This window comes from Garra rufa, chromosome 9 (genome assembly GCF_049309525.1).
Source record: "Garra rufa chromosome 9, GarRuf1.0, whole genome shotgun sequence".
NCBI lineage: Eukaryota > Metazoa > Chordata > Actinopteri > Cypriniformes > Cyprinidae > Garra > Garra rufa.
In genome coordinates, this window is record NC_133369.1 from 22,298,767 (window position 1) to 22,313,003 (window position 14,237).

Sequence of the window (14,237 nt, forward strand, 5' to 3'; positions counted from 1 at the left end):
GAACTTATTTAGTAGTTGTACGTGTGTTTGGTCACTTTTCAAATGAACGTAAATTTCGATGTTTTTTCTTCAGCTACTGCCCATACCTCTTCTGACGCGTGCCTTCTCTTCGCTCAGGTGGTTGCCAATCTGAAGGACGCTTTCTTCTCGAGGCTGGATGATGCACAGTCTCGAGTGAATGATGAGCTGGACAGAGCCGTGGACAGGTGGGATAAACTGTTACATCTGAGCTGGCGCCTCCTGGCGGAAGCTCAACAATCGGGACCAGGGCGAGTGATCACCGCTGGTCTGGATGAGCTCATCACTCAGTCAGAGGCTGCACTGGCCTACTATCTACCTCTGCCACCCACACTGCGTAAGAAAGTGGGACTACGAGTCATACAGGCTCTGACAGGACAAAAAGACAAATTTTTGTCCGTTATTATTATAAAACAATCATTAAAATATGATTTGGAAAAACAAAAAAAAAACAAAAAAAACAAGCGTACACAAGATTTAATCACAAGGGGGCGCAAATGTCAAGAAACGTGTAATAACATTTTTTTTATTATTATTAAATTAGCTTTTTATACTTAGAATTAAGTTTAAGATTAAGTAGAGCCTCTTTCAGTTATATTCTAAATAATAGAGCTTGTTTTGAAATATGAACCACTTTGCACTTTTTCATCTCGCAGGCCTTGAGTGGGAGAGAAGAGTGCAGACCTATGAAGATGAAGATGATGATGATGAAGAAGAAGAGCCTCGGATGTGGACACGTATTCGTAGCCTGCTGTTGTGCCTGTACTTTCAGCTGTACCACAGATTGATGAAGCTGAGAGAAAGAGTGGACAGTGTTTTGCAGAAGTTGGAGGAAGCTGCTGAAAAGGTAAGCCCCAATTAGGAAAAAAACATTAAATCGTTGGCCTTATCTTAACTAAATGCTCTGTTAAATGTAGTGCTTTCATAAAGTTGTGGTGACCTTTGATAATGGCACAAATACTCTCTTTCCAAAATAACTGCACCATTCTCAATGGCTCCAAAGACATTTATTTAGCTGTCAAGTAATGAAACATGATCACTGGTGAATGGGGACCAAATTCAGTGTTTTATATTCCAGTTTAACAATTTTCATATTTTAATGTAGTCTTTTTTTTTTTAAGAAAAAGACTTGGGCCCTTCAAAACCAGATTTGTTATTGTTAACTAAAACTAAAACAGTGTTACTTGAAATAAAATAAATGTTAACTGAGTTCAGTTGAACTTAATGTACCTAAATAACTAAAACTAAAATAAAATTTAATAAAAGCTATATGGACAAATAATACAAAAAAAAAATTACAAAAAACTTTTAAACAGAAAATATAAAAATACAAATAGTATCTCAATGATACTAAAATAGAATTGAAGGAGACCAAGGAAAATGAGGATGTGATTCACGAGTCAGTAATGGAGAGTGGTATGTTAAGATAAAATCACAAAATAAATATAGATGCAGACGTGTCTGGGTGAGAGACTCAACCATGTACACTGACAAGATGATAACGCCAGGGAGTGCCTCCTCAGAACGTCCTCAAAACATGGCCTATCCTCTCTTCTTTGAGTTTGTAGTTAAAATAGACAGTCTACGTGCTGCGATACCATGCTGCAGTCATTCAGCCTTCCCTGCCACCCTCAGGGCTTCCTGTCTAGTCTGCAGACTTACCCACATAGAATAAATTCACAGCAATTACTTGTTCCAAATCAAGACCCCTGAGACACATTCAGGCAAAAAAGGGCATGGGGAAAGGGGAGAGAAAAGTTCAAGCTGTATTACAACTTGAACTGAAAACATAACATGTATGACCTTTTTCACACTAATCTAATTTATTCACACTTCACACTAATTTTACATTTATGTTTCTAGTCATTTAGTAGTATATATCACTTCAAAGTCACTAATTTGTACCCGTTTTCATATAAAAGTTGTACTAAATGTTCAAACTAGATAGAAACATAAACGTATGATATACAAGCATATTAGTCCTTTGGTGACTCAAAATGGCAATAAAAATAAACGATGAAACGTTTGTTTGCATAAAAGGAAGGCGATATTTGGTTTCTCAGAAATCAAAGCTGAAATCAAGAAGTCAGGCTGCAGTGTGTTTTGATGGGAGTGCTTGTTTAGAGAGAAGATGGTCATGATTGAGCTGGAAGCCCAGTGGGATCTAGTGCTACGTGCCGTTTGGCGGTTGCAGCATTTGACTTAAATGCCCACTAACCCACCCGCACACACAGATAACACATTTAGGATGAAAAAAAAGAAGAGGAGACTACGTTAGCAAACAAACATACTGCTAGATTTAAAGGAATATATTGCATTTTAGAATATATTGTAATAGAAAACAGTTCTTTTGAATAATATTGCTGTTTTTATTGTAGTTTGATTACAATAAAATAATGAAAACATTATTTGAAAAAAAAAAAGTCTTACTATCCCCTGTGTGTGTAATATATATATATATATATATATATATATATATATATATATATACACACACTAACAGTCAGTTGATTTTTTTTATTTGTAAGATTTTTTATGTTTTTAAAAAGAAGTCTCTTCTGCTCACCAAGCCTGCATTTATTTGCTCCAAAGTACAGCAAAAACAGTAAAGTTTTGAAATATTTTTTACTATTTAAAATAGCTGTTTTCTATTTGAATATATTTTGAAATGTAATTTGTTCCTGTGATTTTACAGCTGAATTTTTAGCATCAGCTAAAAATCATCATTTTTAGCATTTTAATCACACGATCCTTCAGAAATCATTCTAATATTCCGATTTTCTGCTCGAAATAATATTATTATCTTGAAAACATCTGAGTAGAATTTTTTCATGTTTCTTTGATGAATAGAAAGTTCAAAAGAACAGCACTTCTGAAATAGAAATCTTTATCATCACTTTTGATCAATTTAAAGCATCCTTGCTAAATAAAAGCATTATTTTCTATAGTTTTGTTCAAAAAAAAAAAAACATTATACTGACTCCAAGCTTTTGAATGGTATAGTGTATAATGTTACAAAAGCTTTTTATTTCAGATAAATGCAGACCTTTGGATCTTTTTATTCATCAAAGAATCCTGAAACAAACATACTCAACTGTTTAAAATATTGATGATGATGATGATGATGATGATGATGATGATGATGATGATGATGATGATAATGATAATAATAATAATAATAATAATAATAATAATAATAATAATAATAAAAATTCTTGAACAGCAAATCAGCATATTAGAATGATTTCTGAAGGATCATGTGACACTGAAGACTGGAGTAATGATGCTGAAAATGTAGCTTTGATCACAGGAATTAATTACATTTTAAAATATATTTAAATAGAAAGCAGTTATTTTAAATAGTAAAAATATTTCACAATGTTACTGTTGTAAATGCAGGCTTGGTGAGCAGAAGAAAATTCTTTAAAAAAAACTTTTGACTGGTAGTGTAGAGTAATAATCATTGCACAACATTATTATTTTCCACTTTACCACTGTGCCCAGGAATCTACCCAATACCGTCAGTAAAGCATTGAATACTCCTCAGTTCTGCATGGTTAGACTGATGGGAAAGTGTTTTCGTGTCCAGATAAACTCTACCTCATCTGACCTGTTAGACACATGGCCTTGTCTACCCATATAGATCTCTCTGTTTTCTGTGCTGAGGATCAAAGTGCCAAGGTGGGCTATTGTCTGTACAGGGTCCTTTGGTGCTTTCCCAGCGGTAGGGTGGAGAGTAATTGGGGCTGAGAGCATGAAAACCCCAGTGCACTGTGTTCAAAAGAGTCTTAATTAACAAACTCTAAAGACACCCCAGAGGGCCTGGATTGCAGAAATGTGAGTGACAGATTGTGTTCCACCAAGAGTGATGCTGAGCTGTCAGAGACACATACAACGGTGAGACTTGGCAGCATTGTGCCCTACAGTAATTCACGTGTTGGTCACGGGCTGTGCAGTGGACCGTGGCAAGGTGGGGGCCTGATGACAATGGGAATTGAGAGCACAGTAGGGACCTTCAAATTTGGCTGGCCCACTTCCTTTTTCACCTAAATGAACCGACAATAGTAGGAGGGTCCTGCTGCCAAAGCAGGACTGTTTGTGCCTGTGTCTGCCAGGCTGGCCCTGTTCTTTTTTTCTGTGTACTCATGTTCACGTTTTCTGGCAGCAGATGAAACTCCACGTGAGAGCTTGGCTGCTAGTGCTGTGTGAACCAGCCTTAATCATAAACCAGACTTTAATATGGTTCCCTAGTTCAAAACATTTTTATCCTTCAAATTTATTCTTTATTTGTCACATCTGGTTCAAAATTGTTTATTTAGTGTTTTTAAAATGTTTTAAAGAGGACATTGGATTTATATTAAATGTGTCTTAGCAGTGTGTGGACACAACCACCCTACAATGATAAAAATCCATTCACTCCTATGTTTGACCCCCCCTAAAAAAATAAACCATCTCAATTGTCAAGACGTTTTGATTTTCTACGCAGTATGACATCATACTGTACAGGCCCCGCGCAAAACTGCTGACTGTTCTGTATTAGCATATTTCCGCCCTCAGCCAGTACACTACCATTATTTCCAAAAAAAAAAAAGCTGTAGCTGTAAAAGTAAAAGTGAACATAAGTGTCTTCATTTTCTCCCGACATCAGCACCACTGAGGACGCAGTGCTGCCATCCAAAGGCAAAGTGCAGTAACTACAAATTTGATCGAAATTGAGTTAAGGCTTAAAATGGGCTTTGTGACGACTGTTTCTTCTTGTGGCAAAGTCTCCTGGTTCAATTTTGTCTCGTTTCAGAGAAACAAGAGTGTCAATATTGCAGTAACTACAAAATCCAAACTAATACCAAGACAAACCGCAGTAAGTGATGTTACTGCGTTCTAGCTTTGTTTTCCCGGCTTTGACACCGCAGATACTATGATCGATACGTTATGTGTACATTTTCAAGTGAGTGCTCAAAATATTTATTGTGCTAATATGTGATGTATACCTAGTGCAGCTTTAGGTTTCTAGGTAAATCACCACTCGGCTAACGTATCCACCATTATTGTTTTGTTATGTGTTTACAGTTTAGCAGCTAAACTTTAGCACGAGTCACTTGCATATGTGTTAAAATGTTTTTATGTCATTATTTTAAGTACGGATTGGAGCACTATATTATTGTTTTATGTAAAGGTCCTTAGGGTTGCCAGGTTTTCACAAAAAACCCACACAATTGCCACTCAGAAGTAGCCCCCATTAAAAATTGCATGCTTTTTGTCAGGGATCCCCTGGTAAATTCACATTCCAGAGGCTAAATATGACGTTATTGGGGTGGCTTCAACCTACGACATCAAATACATCTGCGGATTTGGCAACACAGATGGTAGTGTTCGCTAACTTGCTCAAGTACTCCTCTCTGTGCCAATCACAACAGGCTTGGCCAGCCAACCAATCAGCAGTGTAGGCTTATGGAAGGGAGGGGTTTTTCAGACATTACGCTCAAAGCTGGTTCAAACAAACCGTTTCAAAATCATTGACAAATGATTCTATGTATAAATATATTCTGAGAAAATCACAATGTTTTTTGACCTTAGATGTATTTAAACCTTTTGTAGAGGACTCAAATACAATATCAGGACACTTTAAATAAAACATATGACCTGCTCTTTAACCAAAGTATGTTGCAGACATTTCATAAATACTAGCCATTACTCTAGAATCATACCAACTTTTGGAAAATGGGGATCCACTGTTCCCTTTAAATAGCACAAACACTGCCGCACAAACGAACTTATACTCTAGTGGTTTTTGATTAATGCAACTTTTTTTTTGCAGCTTTTATTTGAATAAAAAAAAAAGATCAGTTCATTAGTTCATTCAGTGGTCCTTTCTGCAGCTTATATTGTTACACCAGTAGGTGGCAACAAAGTGAGTCATTGAATTACTTACTCAACCAATTCAAGTCATTTATGACCGAAACAAGTTGTATTATCCTTTTTAAAATTAGTGTGTCAAATCTACTAATAGGCTCCAGAAAGAGTGTTTTTGTCCATTTTGTCAACTGCTGGTTATGATTTATATTACGCTATACAAAAAGAAACAATTAGGTTTCAAAACATCCATTTTATCAGTTATTTTTAGACATTCATAATTCCTTCTGTCATTGTCGTTGTCTTATTGTGAACAAAATTGATTTACCTGACACTTCATTCACTTTCGACTGAACATTTTGTTTAGTTGTCAGTCAGCAGATATTTTCTCCTTTCTTCATAAACAAGTTTTGTGAAAGTCATGGAGTGCATGAAAGAGACCAAGAATGATTTGTTCACCCAAAAGATTGTGTGTTCAAGGTTTGTTCAAAACATTGATTCGTTCATGAACTAAACAGCATTTCCATAAAAGTGCTAAACTATAAGTGCTTCTCTTTTTATTTCTTTCAATATATAAGTTTTTGGCCATCTGAAAAGTTAAACAAGGCCAAATGTAATGAGACAAGAAGAATAAACAAAAAATGGATGAAGCAGGACATGCCGAACAAGAGAGAGATTAAATTATTTAGGATAGCAGGTCTAAAAGAATGTAGGACTGTCTCTTTTGTTTGTCTGATAATGAGAAGTTTAATCGACCCTAACTGCACCAGACAATGCCAGTTTTCACAGCAATTGCAATTTCTGCACTTTGTTGATTTATTTGCACAGGGCAGAGAGTGCATCCCCAACAAAAACATTCACGTTTCTGCGGGCAATCCGAGAGTATGTGAATAGAGTCATTACTGCCACTAGATCAAACTGTTAGGCCCCATTTCCAGGCCACTAGGTTCAGCAATAAAAACGTCTAAGGTCTAATGGTGTCATTTTCAAGTCTGTCATTGTCATTTGTTATGCTCAGGTGGGTCTAATGCAGTTGATGGCGATGGTGGAGTCCCTGCTGCAGCTGCTTCTGTCATTATACACGTCTCAGGTGCATCGTGTGGAGGAGCTGCGTTCTCTTCTCATGGCTCAGCTCACATCAGGTATACAGGCACTGAAGGCTTTACCCCCTGTACAGCAGATACTGGCACTGCCTACCCAGGTACGCCCTATCATGAATGACCTACTGGAACTGGGACAGATTCTCATTCAGCTGCTCATCAACACCACCCCGCTCTATGACCTGGTGAGAATACACATAAGCACAACACTCTAGAACCTGTTATAATGCACAAATTCTCTTAACAAAACATACAAGTACATGTCCTAGTGAATTAGAACACTCCAGAATCCTGTTATGAAACAAAAGCAAAGGCAAAATAAATGTCTCTATCAGTGTGAACATAATTTTCTTCTTTCTTTTTTTTCTCTTTGGCCAAACACATCTGTTTAGAGTTGATAGAACGAACAAAGCTAAATATATCACTCTGTGTTTTCAAAAACGAATTGAGTAAATCAGTGTTTCATCGTAGTGTGTTGCATTAATCATCGGCCTGGTTTATTTTCTCTCCATGTTACCGTGCTTCTTTTCAGTAATGGGAAATGTGTTTGTGAAATGATGTGTTTGCTTTTTCATTTTTTCTTTTAGCACAGTAGCTAATTTTAGATCAGGTACATAATGTTTTCAGGCCACTGTACGGCTTAATTACTTCAATCACATATAAAGACGATTGTAATCTAAAAACACTTTTCTTTAGTTTTAGACTTTTCTTGAGTTTAAATGGGTTTGAAGCTCAAACCAGATTGGCAATATTTAGACTTCTTATCTGTAAACAGTTCTATTTTTTAAGATTAGCAAAATGTATTTTAATAAAAAAAATAAAAAGACAACATAAAGGGGTGCAACTCTAGTCTCTCTAGTCAAGTATGTATGTTATATAACAAAAAGAGTCTCCTTGTCAACCTGGTCTCATGACGAAAACGTACCTGTGGAAATACATACTACCATGTACGTTTCATGGCATATTTGATGTTAAATGTCCACTGAGTGGCACTAAATGTGTGTTTGTCCTTATTAAAGCTAAAGGAGTTATTCAGTCAAGATCAGTTTTGAGCATAGTGATTTTTTTTTTTTTAATGGGTTAAAATCATTTGAATGCATAAGCTGGCAAGATTTAAGAAGACTTCGTGACAAGTCAAAAATAAAGCATTGAAGGGATAGTTCACCCCAAAAATTAAATTCTGTCAATAATTACTCTCTCTCATGTCGTTCCAAACTTGTAAGACCTACAAACATGCATCCAAGACTAAAAGAGAAAAGAAGAAATTGTTGAATAAAGTAATTTCTTTTGTTTTCTTCGTGTACAAAAAAGTTTTCTCGTTTTTTCTTAAAGGTTTGGAATGACATGAGGATGAGTAATTAATAACAGAGTTTTAATTTTTGGGTGAACTATGAACTAAATTGAACGGGGAAATTTTGGAAGGTGCAAATAGTTATGACGTAACAAAGCCTCATTTATTGAAATCACATGACTTTGGCAGTTTGATACATGCTCTTAATCAGCGGTTTGAAATAAATGATTCAAAAAGGTTTCAAAGCTTAATATAGCAGTGTTTAGAAAAATTAGCATTTAGCAAATGTGCATTTAACACCACTCACTGGACTTTTCACTTCTAAATTGTTGTTAAACATGCAGTTAGGCTATGTACATTTTCCAGAAATGTTTCAGAAATTTAGGTTACGATTGTTCCTCTCTTCTCTCTCAGGTAAAACAGGTTTCTGATCTCGATGCAGTGAACAACCCAATTCCAGATGAAGTTCCTGAGAGTCCCTCCAGCCGTGCCTCTGCAAACAGTCTCTTCCTCAAGGCCATGGACGGTCGCCCACGTCGCCGCAGAAGCCTTTATGCCCGCTCCCGTCGCGGATCTTCCAGTGGGCTTCCATCAAGCCCAGGTCCCTCCCCAACTCCCACCCCAGTCCCGGCAAATGGCCGTAAAGGCAGTTTGAAGCTAGATTCCCAGCCCTCGGGCCCTCCAGAAATCGACACACTGGCTGTGCCCACCACCGATATGATCCGCCGCCGTTCGTCGGCCACCGAGGTCCTGCTGGCTCCCATTTTTCAGTTTGTAACGCAGAGCCAACGGGCGTTTGAGTTTCTTAGCTCTGGCTCATCATCTGAAGATCAGGTCATACCTGTGGTGGAAACCACAGAACATTAGGTTCCACTTTTCCCAAACTAAGATCGCTGCAGCTCACAGTCTGTTATGAATAGTAAAGCAAACATACCTTAAAACAACAATCCATGCAGTGGCTTCCAGTAGGCCTACAAAAACAAATCTGGTTGGTGGAGATAGGTTAACTTTTAAATATCATCATTAGCCTAGCATTCAGTATGCATTGTTTTACCAATGCAGTATGGAAACTTCTGTTTCTAGAAGTTAGGAGAAAGAAACAATTCGACAAATTGCCCGAAATGACAGAGCACCAGTTTTTCTATATATTATTATTGTTAGCATGTAACAACATTTTCTTTAGACCAGATAAAGCAATTTCTATTCCTTAGCTTTCTTAGTTCTTATACACTATAAGCAGTTTTTAATCTATAGACTGACAATGAATGAGTGATAGTTAGATCAGTGCACTGAGGGAAACAAGATGATGCAAGGATTCTGATCAGTTGGAAATTAACTTAATAAAAAAATTGGTTTGACATGCAGTCCAAAGTCTCGCATGTTCAATCGAGAGGGAGGACAAAACTTAATGTTACTGTTAGTTTGATTATTCATGGGGTGTTTTATGTTTGTGATCAAGGATGTATACTTACTGAGTAACATAAAGTGAAGTGTGTTACACATAGTCAGGCATGTAATGTCACTGAATGGTGTTTAATGACTTAGCTAAAATCCTAACAGCCTTTATCCTGTAGTGCTCTTTTCCTATAACAAATGTAATATTGACTTTAAATGTAGTAAAGCATTTTATAAAATGTTATAGTTGTTTTGAGTGTTATTTGAGCATAGAATGAATAGCTGATTGTGTAAACAAACTAAATGTCATTTAATTAAATTGTAATAATATTCACAATAGTTTATATCTCAATTCTAACTTAACTCAAAATTGCGTGTTATAAAGTCAGAATTACTGCTAATTGCAATATTAACTTGCAATTCTGAGAAAGTCAGAATTGTGAGTTTATATCTCGCAGAACTGAGTGTCTTACAATTCTGACTTAACTTGCAATTGTGAGTTTATATCATGCAAATCTGTAAAAAAAAAGTCAGAATTGCAAGTTTATTTTACAATTCTGACTTTTATAACTCACAAATGAGTTTATATCATGTTTTTGACTTTATTTCTCAGAATTGCGAGTTTATCTCAATTCTGACTTCATAACTCTCAATTACGAGTTTATATCACACAATTCTGTGAAAAAATGTCAGAATTGCAAGTTTATCTCGTGAGTTAATACACTGCTTTCTTTTTTTCATTTTATTCAGTGGCGAAAACGGCCTTCCATAGAAAAGAGACTATACTACTGTTCAAAATTTTGGGTTCAATGCAGTCTAAATGTTTAACACAAGAAATACAGTAAAAAAAAAAAAATCAAAGCATGTTTAATTTTTATATCATTTTACTGAACTTGATCATTGAGATACAAGCAATAAAAACATCTTCAAAATAGTTTTTAACTAAATGACAGTGTGTTTATATACAAAAGTGAAAGATTCAAGTATGTACAGGTCAATAATATATACAGACGCTCTTAATATCTCACTCTAGTTCTTAATATCTCATTAAGTTTGCACCAATTAAGACAATTATAACAGTACTGTTGGTGTGCACACCAGGGGCAATAAAAGCTCAAGCTCAAGTTGTGTTGATTCTGATTGGCTGGATCAGCTGGAAAGTGATTCCAACAATATTGTTTGTATCATTCATTAGAATGATTATAGTTACAGTTATCATTCTTTGCGTGAACATACCTGAAAGACACTATTCAGTGAAACAATGTTATGGAAATTACAATATATACATAAAATATCTATATACATTTTGTTGCACATAGTCTCCTCCCAGTTGCCATTTAATAATTCACATTTAAACGTCAGTGGAGACAATGTAGGGAAGATAAAGTCTGTCTCTATATTTCAGGCATCTGAAATCCAAAGCAAAGCTCACTTGAATTCATCTAAATCATCTGTTCAGAGCTGAAGGATCATTCTGTGAGAAATCTGACTACGACAGATCCAGGCCGTATCTCGGTTCATTTCAATACACATACCCAGTGACCACATTACATCAAAACCCAGGATCACGTATCTTCAGCACATCTTTTATCACCTTGCTGTAACAAACTTCATCTACTTTTCTTCACCATAAAGCTGGGCTCTGAACTTTTAACATGCTATCTTCTTATTCTTTCTCCTTCCATCATCCATGAAGATTAATAGGGCGAAAGTGACTCCCTTCGGCCCCAAAAACCCATCGGCCGGGTGTCCTCTTCTCAGCTATTTAGATGCTAGGCTACCAAGGGCCTCATATTTTCATCTTGCTCACGATCTTTGACAGTTCATCACTCTCGTTTCTTTCCGAACACTGCGGACACGCTACGGACGATACCCTTGATTCTGACCATGCCCTTTTTAAGTGCTCTGGACTCCTTGATGAGGTCCAAGATTTCGTGAAAGACCAGCAGCACGCCGTGGTAGGTTTCAGCCGCCGAGATCTCAAAGAAGCCGCAGTCTGCCGAGAGGGCGAACAGTCTGCCCTCCTCGCTTGACACGGCTCTCTGATGCAGCAGGTCTCGCTTATTCCCCACGATGATGATCGGGGTAGATGCAGACAGCTTCCTAGTTTGGCGGATGAGCTGCACCTGTTGCCGGACCACCTCGAAGCTGGAGCGATCACAAATGCTGTAGACCAGGATCACACCGTCTGCCCACTGGAGCTGCTTGTCACTGATGGATTCGGTGGTTTCACAGCTCTGGAGGAGATAGAATTCAGAGGGTTAAATTACATTGACTACAACAAAAAAGCATGATGCAAAAATCTTGTTTAATCTACATTATCAGCATAATTAAATATGATCCACTCATACATAAAGTATAAAATTCAACATGATTATTATGCTTTTCTTTCATTCTCCAAGTCATAGGCGTGATTTTATTAGTCAACAAAACAAATGGCATGTATTTAAGCATACTTCTTTAGCTTTAAAGTCTTTTGGCTCATGAGAAATATTTTAAACATATTTTAATTCTGATTTTATATATGTGACCCTGGACTACAAGCAATATCCAACAATAAATTGTATGGGTAATTATTATATATTATATAAATATTATAAATGTATTTTTTTCTTTTATGACAAAAATCATTAGGAAATTAAGTAAAGACCATGTTCCATGAAGATATTTTGTAAATTTCCTACTGTAAATCTATCAAAACCTAATTTTTGACTAGTAATATGCATTGCTAAGAACTTCATTTTGACAACTTTCAAGGTGATTTTCTCAATATTTAAATTTTGTTGCCCAATCAGATTTTCAAATAGTTGTATCTCGGCCAAATATTGTCCTATTCTAACAAACCATACATCAATGGAAAGCTTATTTATTCAGATCTCATATTATTTCTTAAATAATTGACCCTTATGACTGGTTTTGTAGTCCAGGGTCACATATTTCATACTAAATACACATCTTACCTGTGGATACAGGGAGTCCCAAATGTTTAAGGCTATCTCTCGCCCATCTGTTTTGTCAATATGACTGTATATTGATTCTGAAAGAGAGAATAGGTAAATTAATAAAGTCTCCTCGTTCGTAAACAACATAGCTTGTATGTTATTATGAATGGAAATATAGTAAATCTCACTTGACTTACCAATATCTCCATATTCTCCGATGAACCTTCTTGTGAGAAATCGCACGGTGAGGGCTGCAAACAATACATTTAATAAATAATTATTCGCAAGCTCACAAAACAAACCATATATTACACATGACAGACATCTCTGCATCTGCATTCAAAGTAAATTATCTGCTCACCTGACTTTCCAACATTTTCTGCTCCAAGAAGGAGAACATTGGCTTCAACTTTGTGTTGGTTTCCATCCATAGTTTTGCTGCCCAACTGAGGACTTGGTTTGACCAGAACCATTTCACCTAGTGCACGTCTTCAGTGTTGAGTGTCGAGTGTGGGCTTTACATGCGTCTTCAACTATATATAAAAACAGTGGGTGGGGCTTATGGAAGTTGCGTCGACCTCAAACCAATCAGAGAACAGTGCGTCTGTTCGCATTAGCAAACCGCCAAAACTGGTCCTCGTTTGGACGTGCTATCATTTACATCAACAGCAAATGTTTTTTTTTTCTGTTTCGACCACATTGAACTCACACCACCCTCAATAATTGGACATCGAAGAGAACCATTCATCCAGCTTCATAAAACGTTTTAAAGATTTTAAAACGTTTTATGAAGATCGTTATAAAACGTATGCCACTGTTATAATTCAGAGACTTACTTTTAAAAGTTTTTCGTTATATCATGTATACATACGTTTTAACTTTTTATGATTATATGACGGTTTATAGACGTTTTTCCTGAACACGGAAGTAAGTCCGACTCTTAACTGAAAGAATGCTTTGCATTTCCGTTCTGCATTGTTTCTAGTCAAATTAGGGTATATTCCGAGCTAATAACTGATGTTAAACCTATTAAAATGTTTTTAAAAAGCACATGGCTCTATAGCGCCATCACTTGGCAATGACCGTCATTTGTCAGTGCCTCACTTTAATGAGTGTGTAGGTGTCGAGAAGCAGCGGACGTTAGCTACATTAAAAACAGACGGACCCTATTTGAATGGGTTCCTATGGAAACCGGAACAGAAAAGCATTCAATCTGATGTTAGAATTCGTAATGGCGACGCTCATCGTTTTCTCAGGAAAAAGGTCTATATGATTCTATGATGGTTATATAAGGGCATACTGTAATTTTTCTTGCTATTTTTATACGTGCATTTTATTTACCAACGTCCCAGATCTACCAGAGCCCACTATTATAATTTAAACAAAGAGTAAAATTAAAAAACAACCATTTTACAACCAAGGCTTAATATTTAGGCTTATTAAGAGTTCTTATACAGTATATAAGACTGATGCTTGCCTTAATAAACGCCAATGGTAAATTCAGTTGAAAAAGTAAAGAGACCAAAGGATCCTTGCGCCCTCTGCTGTCATCACAGCTAAATAACATTCAATAATGCTAATATTTTTTAACCCACGTGCACAAACTTGACCCTGGACCAGAAAACCAGTCTTAGGTAGCAC

The 14,237-nt window shown here is 36.4% G+C and overlaps 2 protein-coding genes across 2 annotated transcripts in view; one reads left to right on the forward strand and one right to left on the reverse strand.

Moving 5' to 3' along the window:
- Positions 1-9,898, forward strand: part of plin6 (perilipin 6) — a 12,733-nt gene extending 2,835 nt beyond the window's left edge. The window contains exons 6-9 of the mRNA XM_073847889.1: positions 118-355; positions 675-865; positions 6,887-7,153; positions 8,674-9,898. Coding sequence (XP_073703990.1) covers positions 118-355; positions 675-865; positions 6,887-7,153; positions 8,674-9,126 — 1,149 coding nt within the window. The 3' untranslated portion in view covers positions 9,127-9,898. The remainder of the gene's footprint in view (positions 1-117; positions 356-674; positions 866-6,886; positions 7,154-8,673) is intronic.
- A 717-nt stretch (positions 9,899-10,615) lies between these two features.
- LOC141343303 (ras-related and estrogen-regulated growth inhibitor-like protein) lies at positions 10,616-13,096 on the reverse strand. The gene is made up of 4 exons (XM_073847898.1): positions 12,958-13,096; positions 12,794-12,847; positions 12,615-12,691; positions 10,616-11,891 (listed from the first exon to the last, which is right to left on the reverse strand). Exons 1-4 carry the CDS (start codon positions 13,067-13,069, stop codon positions 11,481-11,483), a joined length of 654 nt encoding a protein of 217 aa, XP_073703999.1. The 5' UTR covers positions 13,070-13,096; the 3' UTR covers positions 10,616-11,480.
- Positions 13,097-14,237: the final 1,141 nt, after the last annotated feature.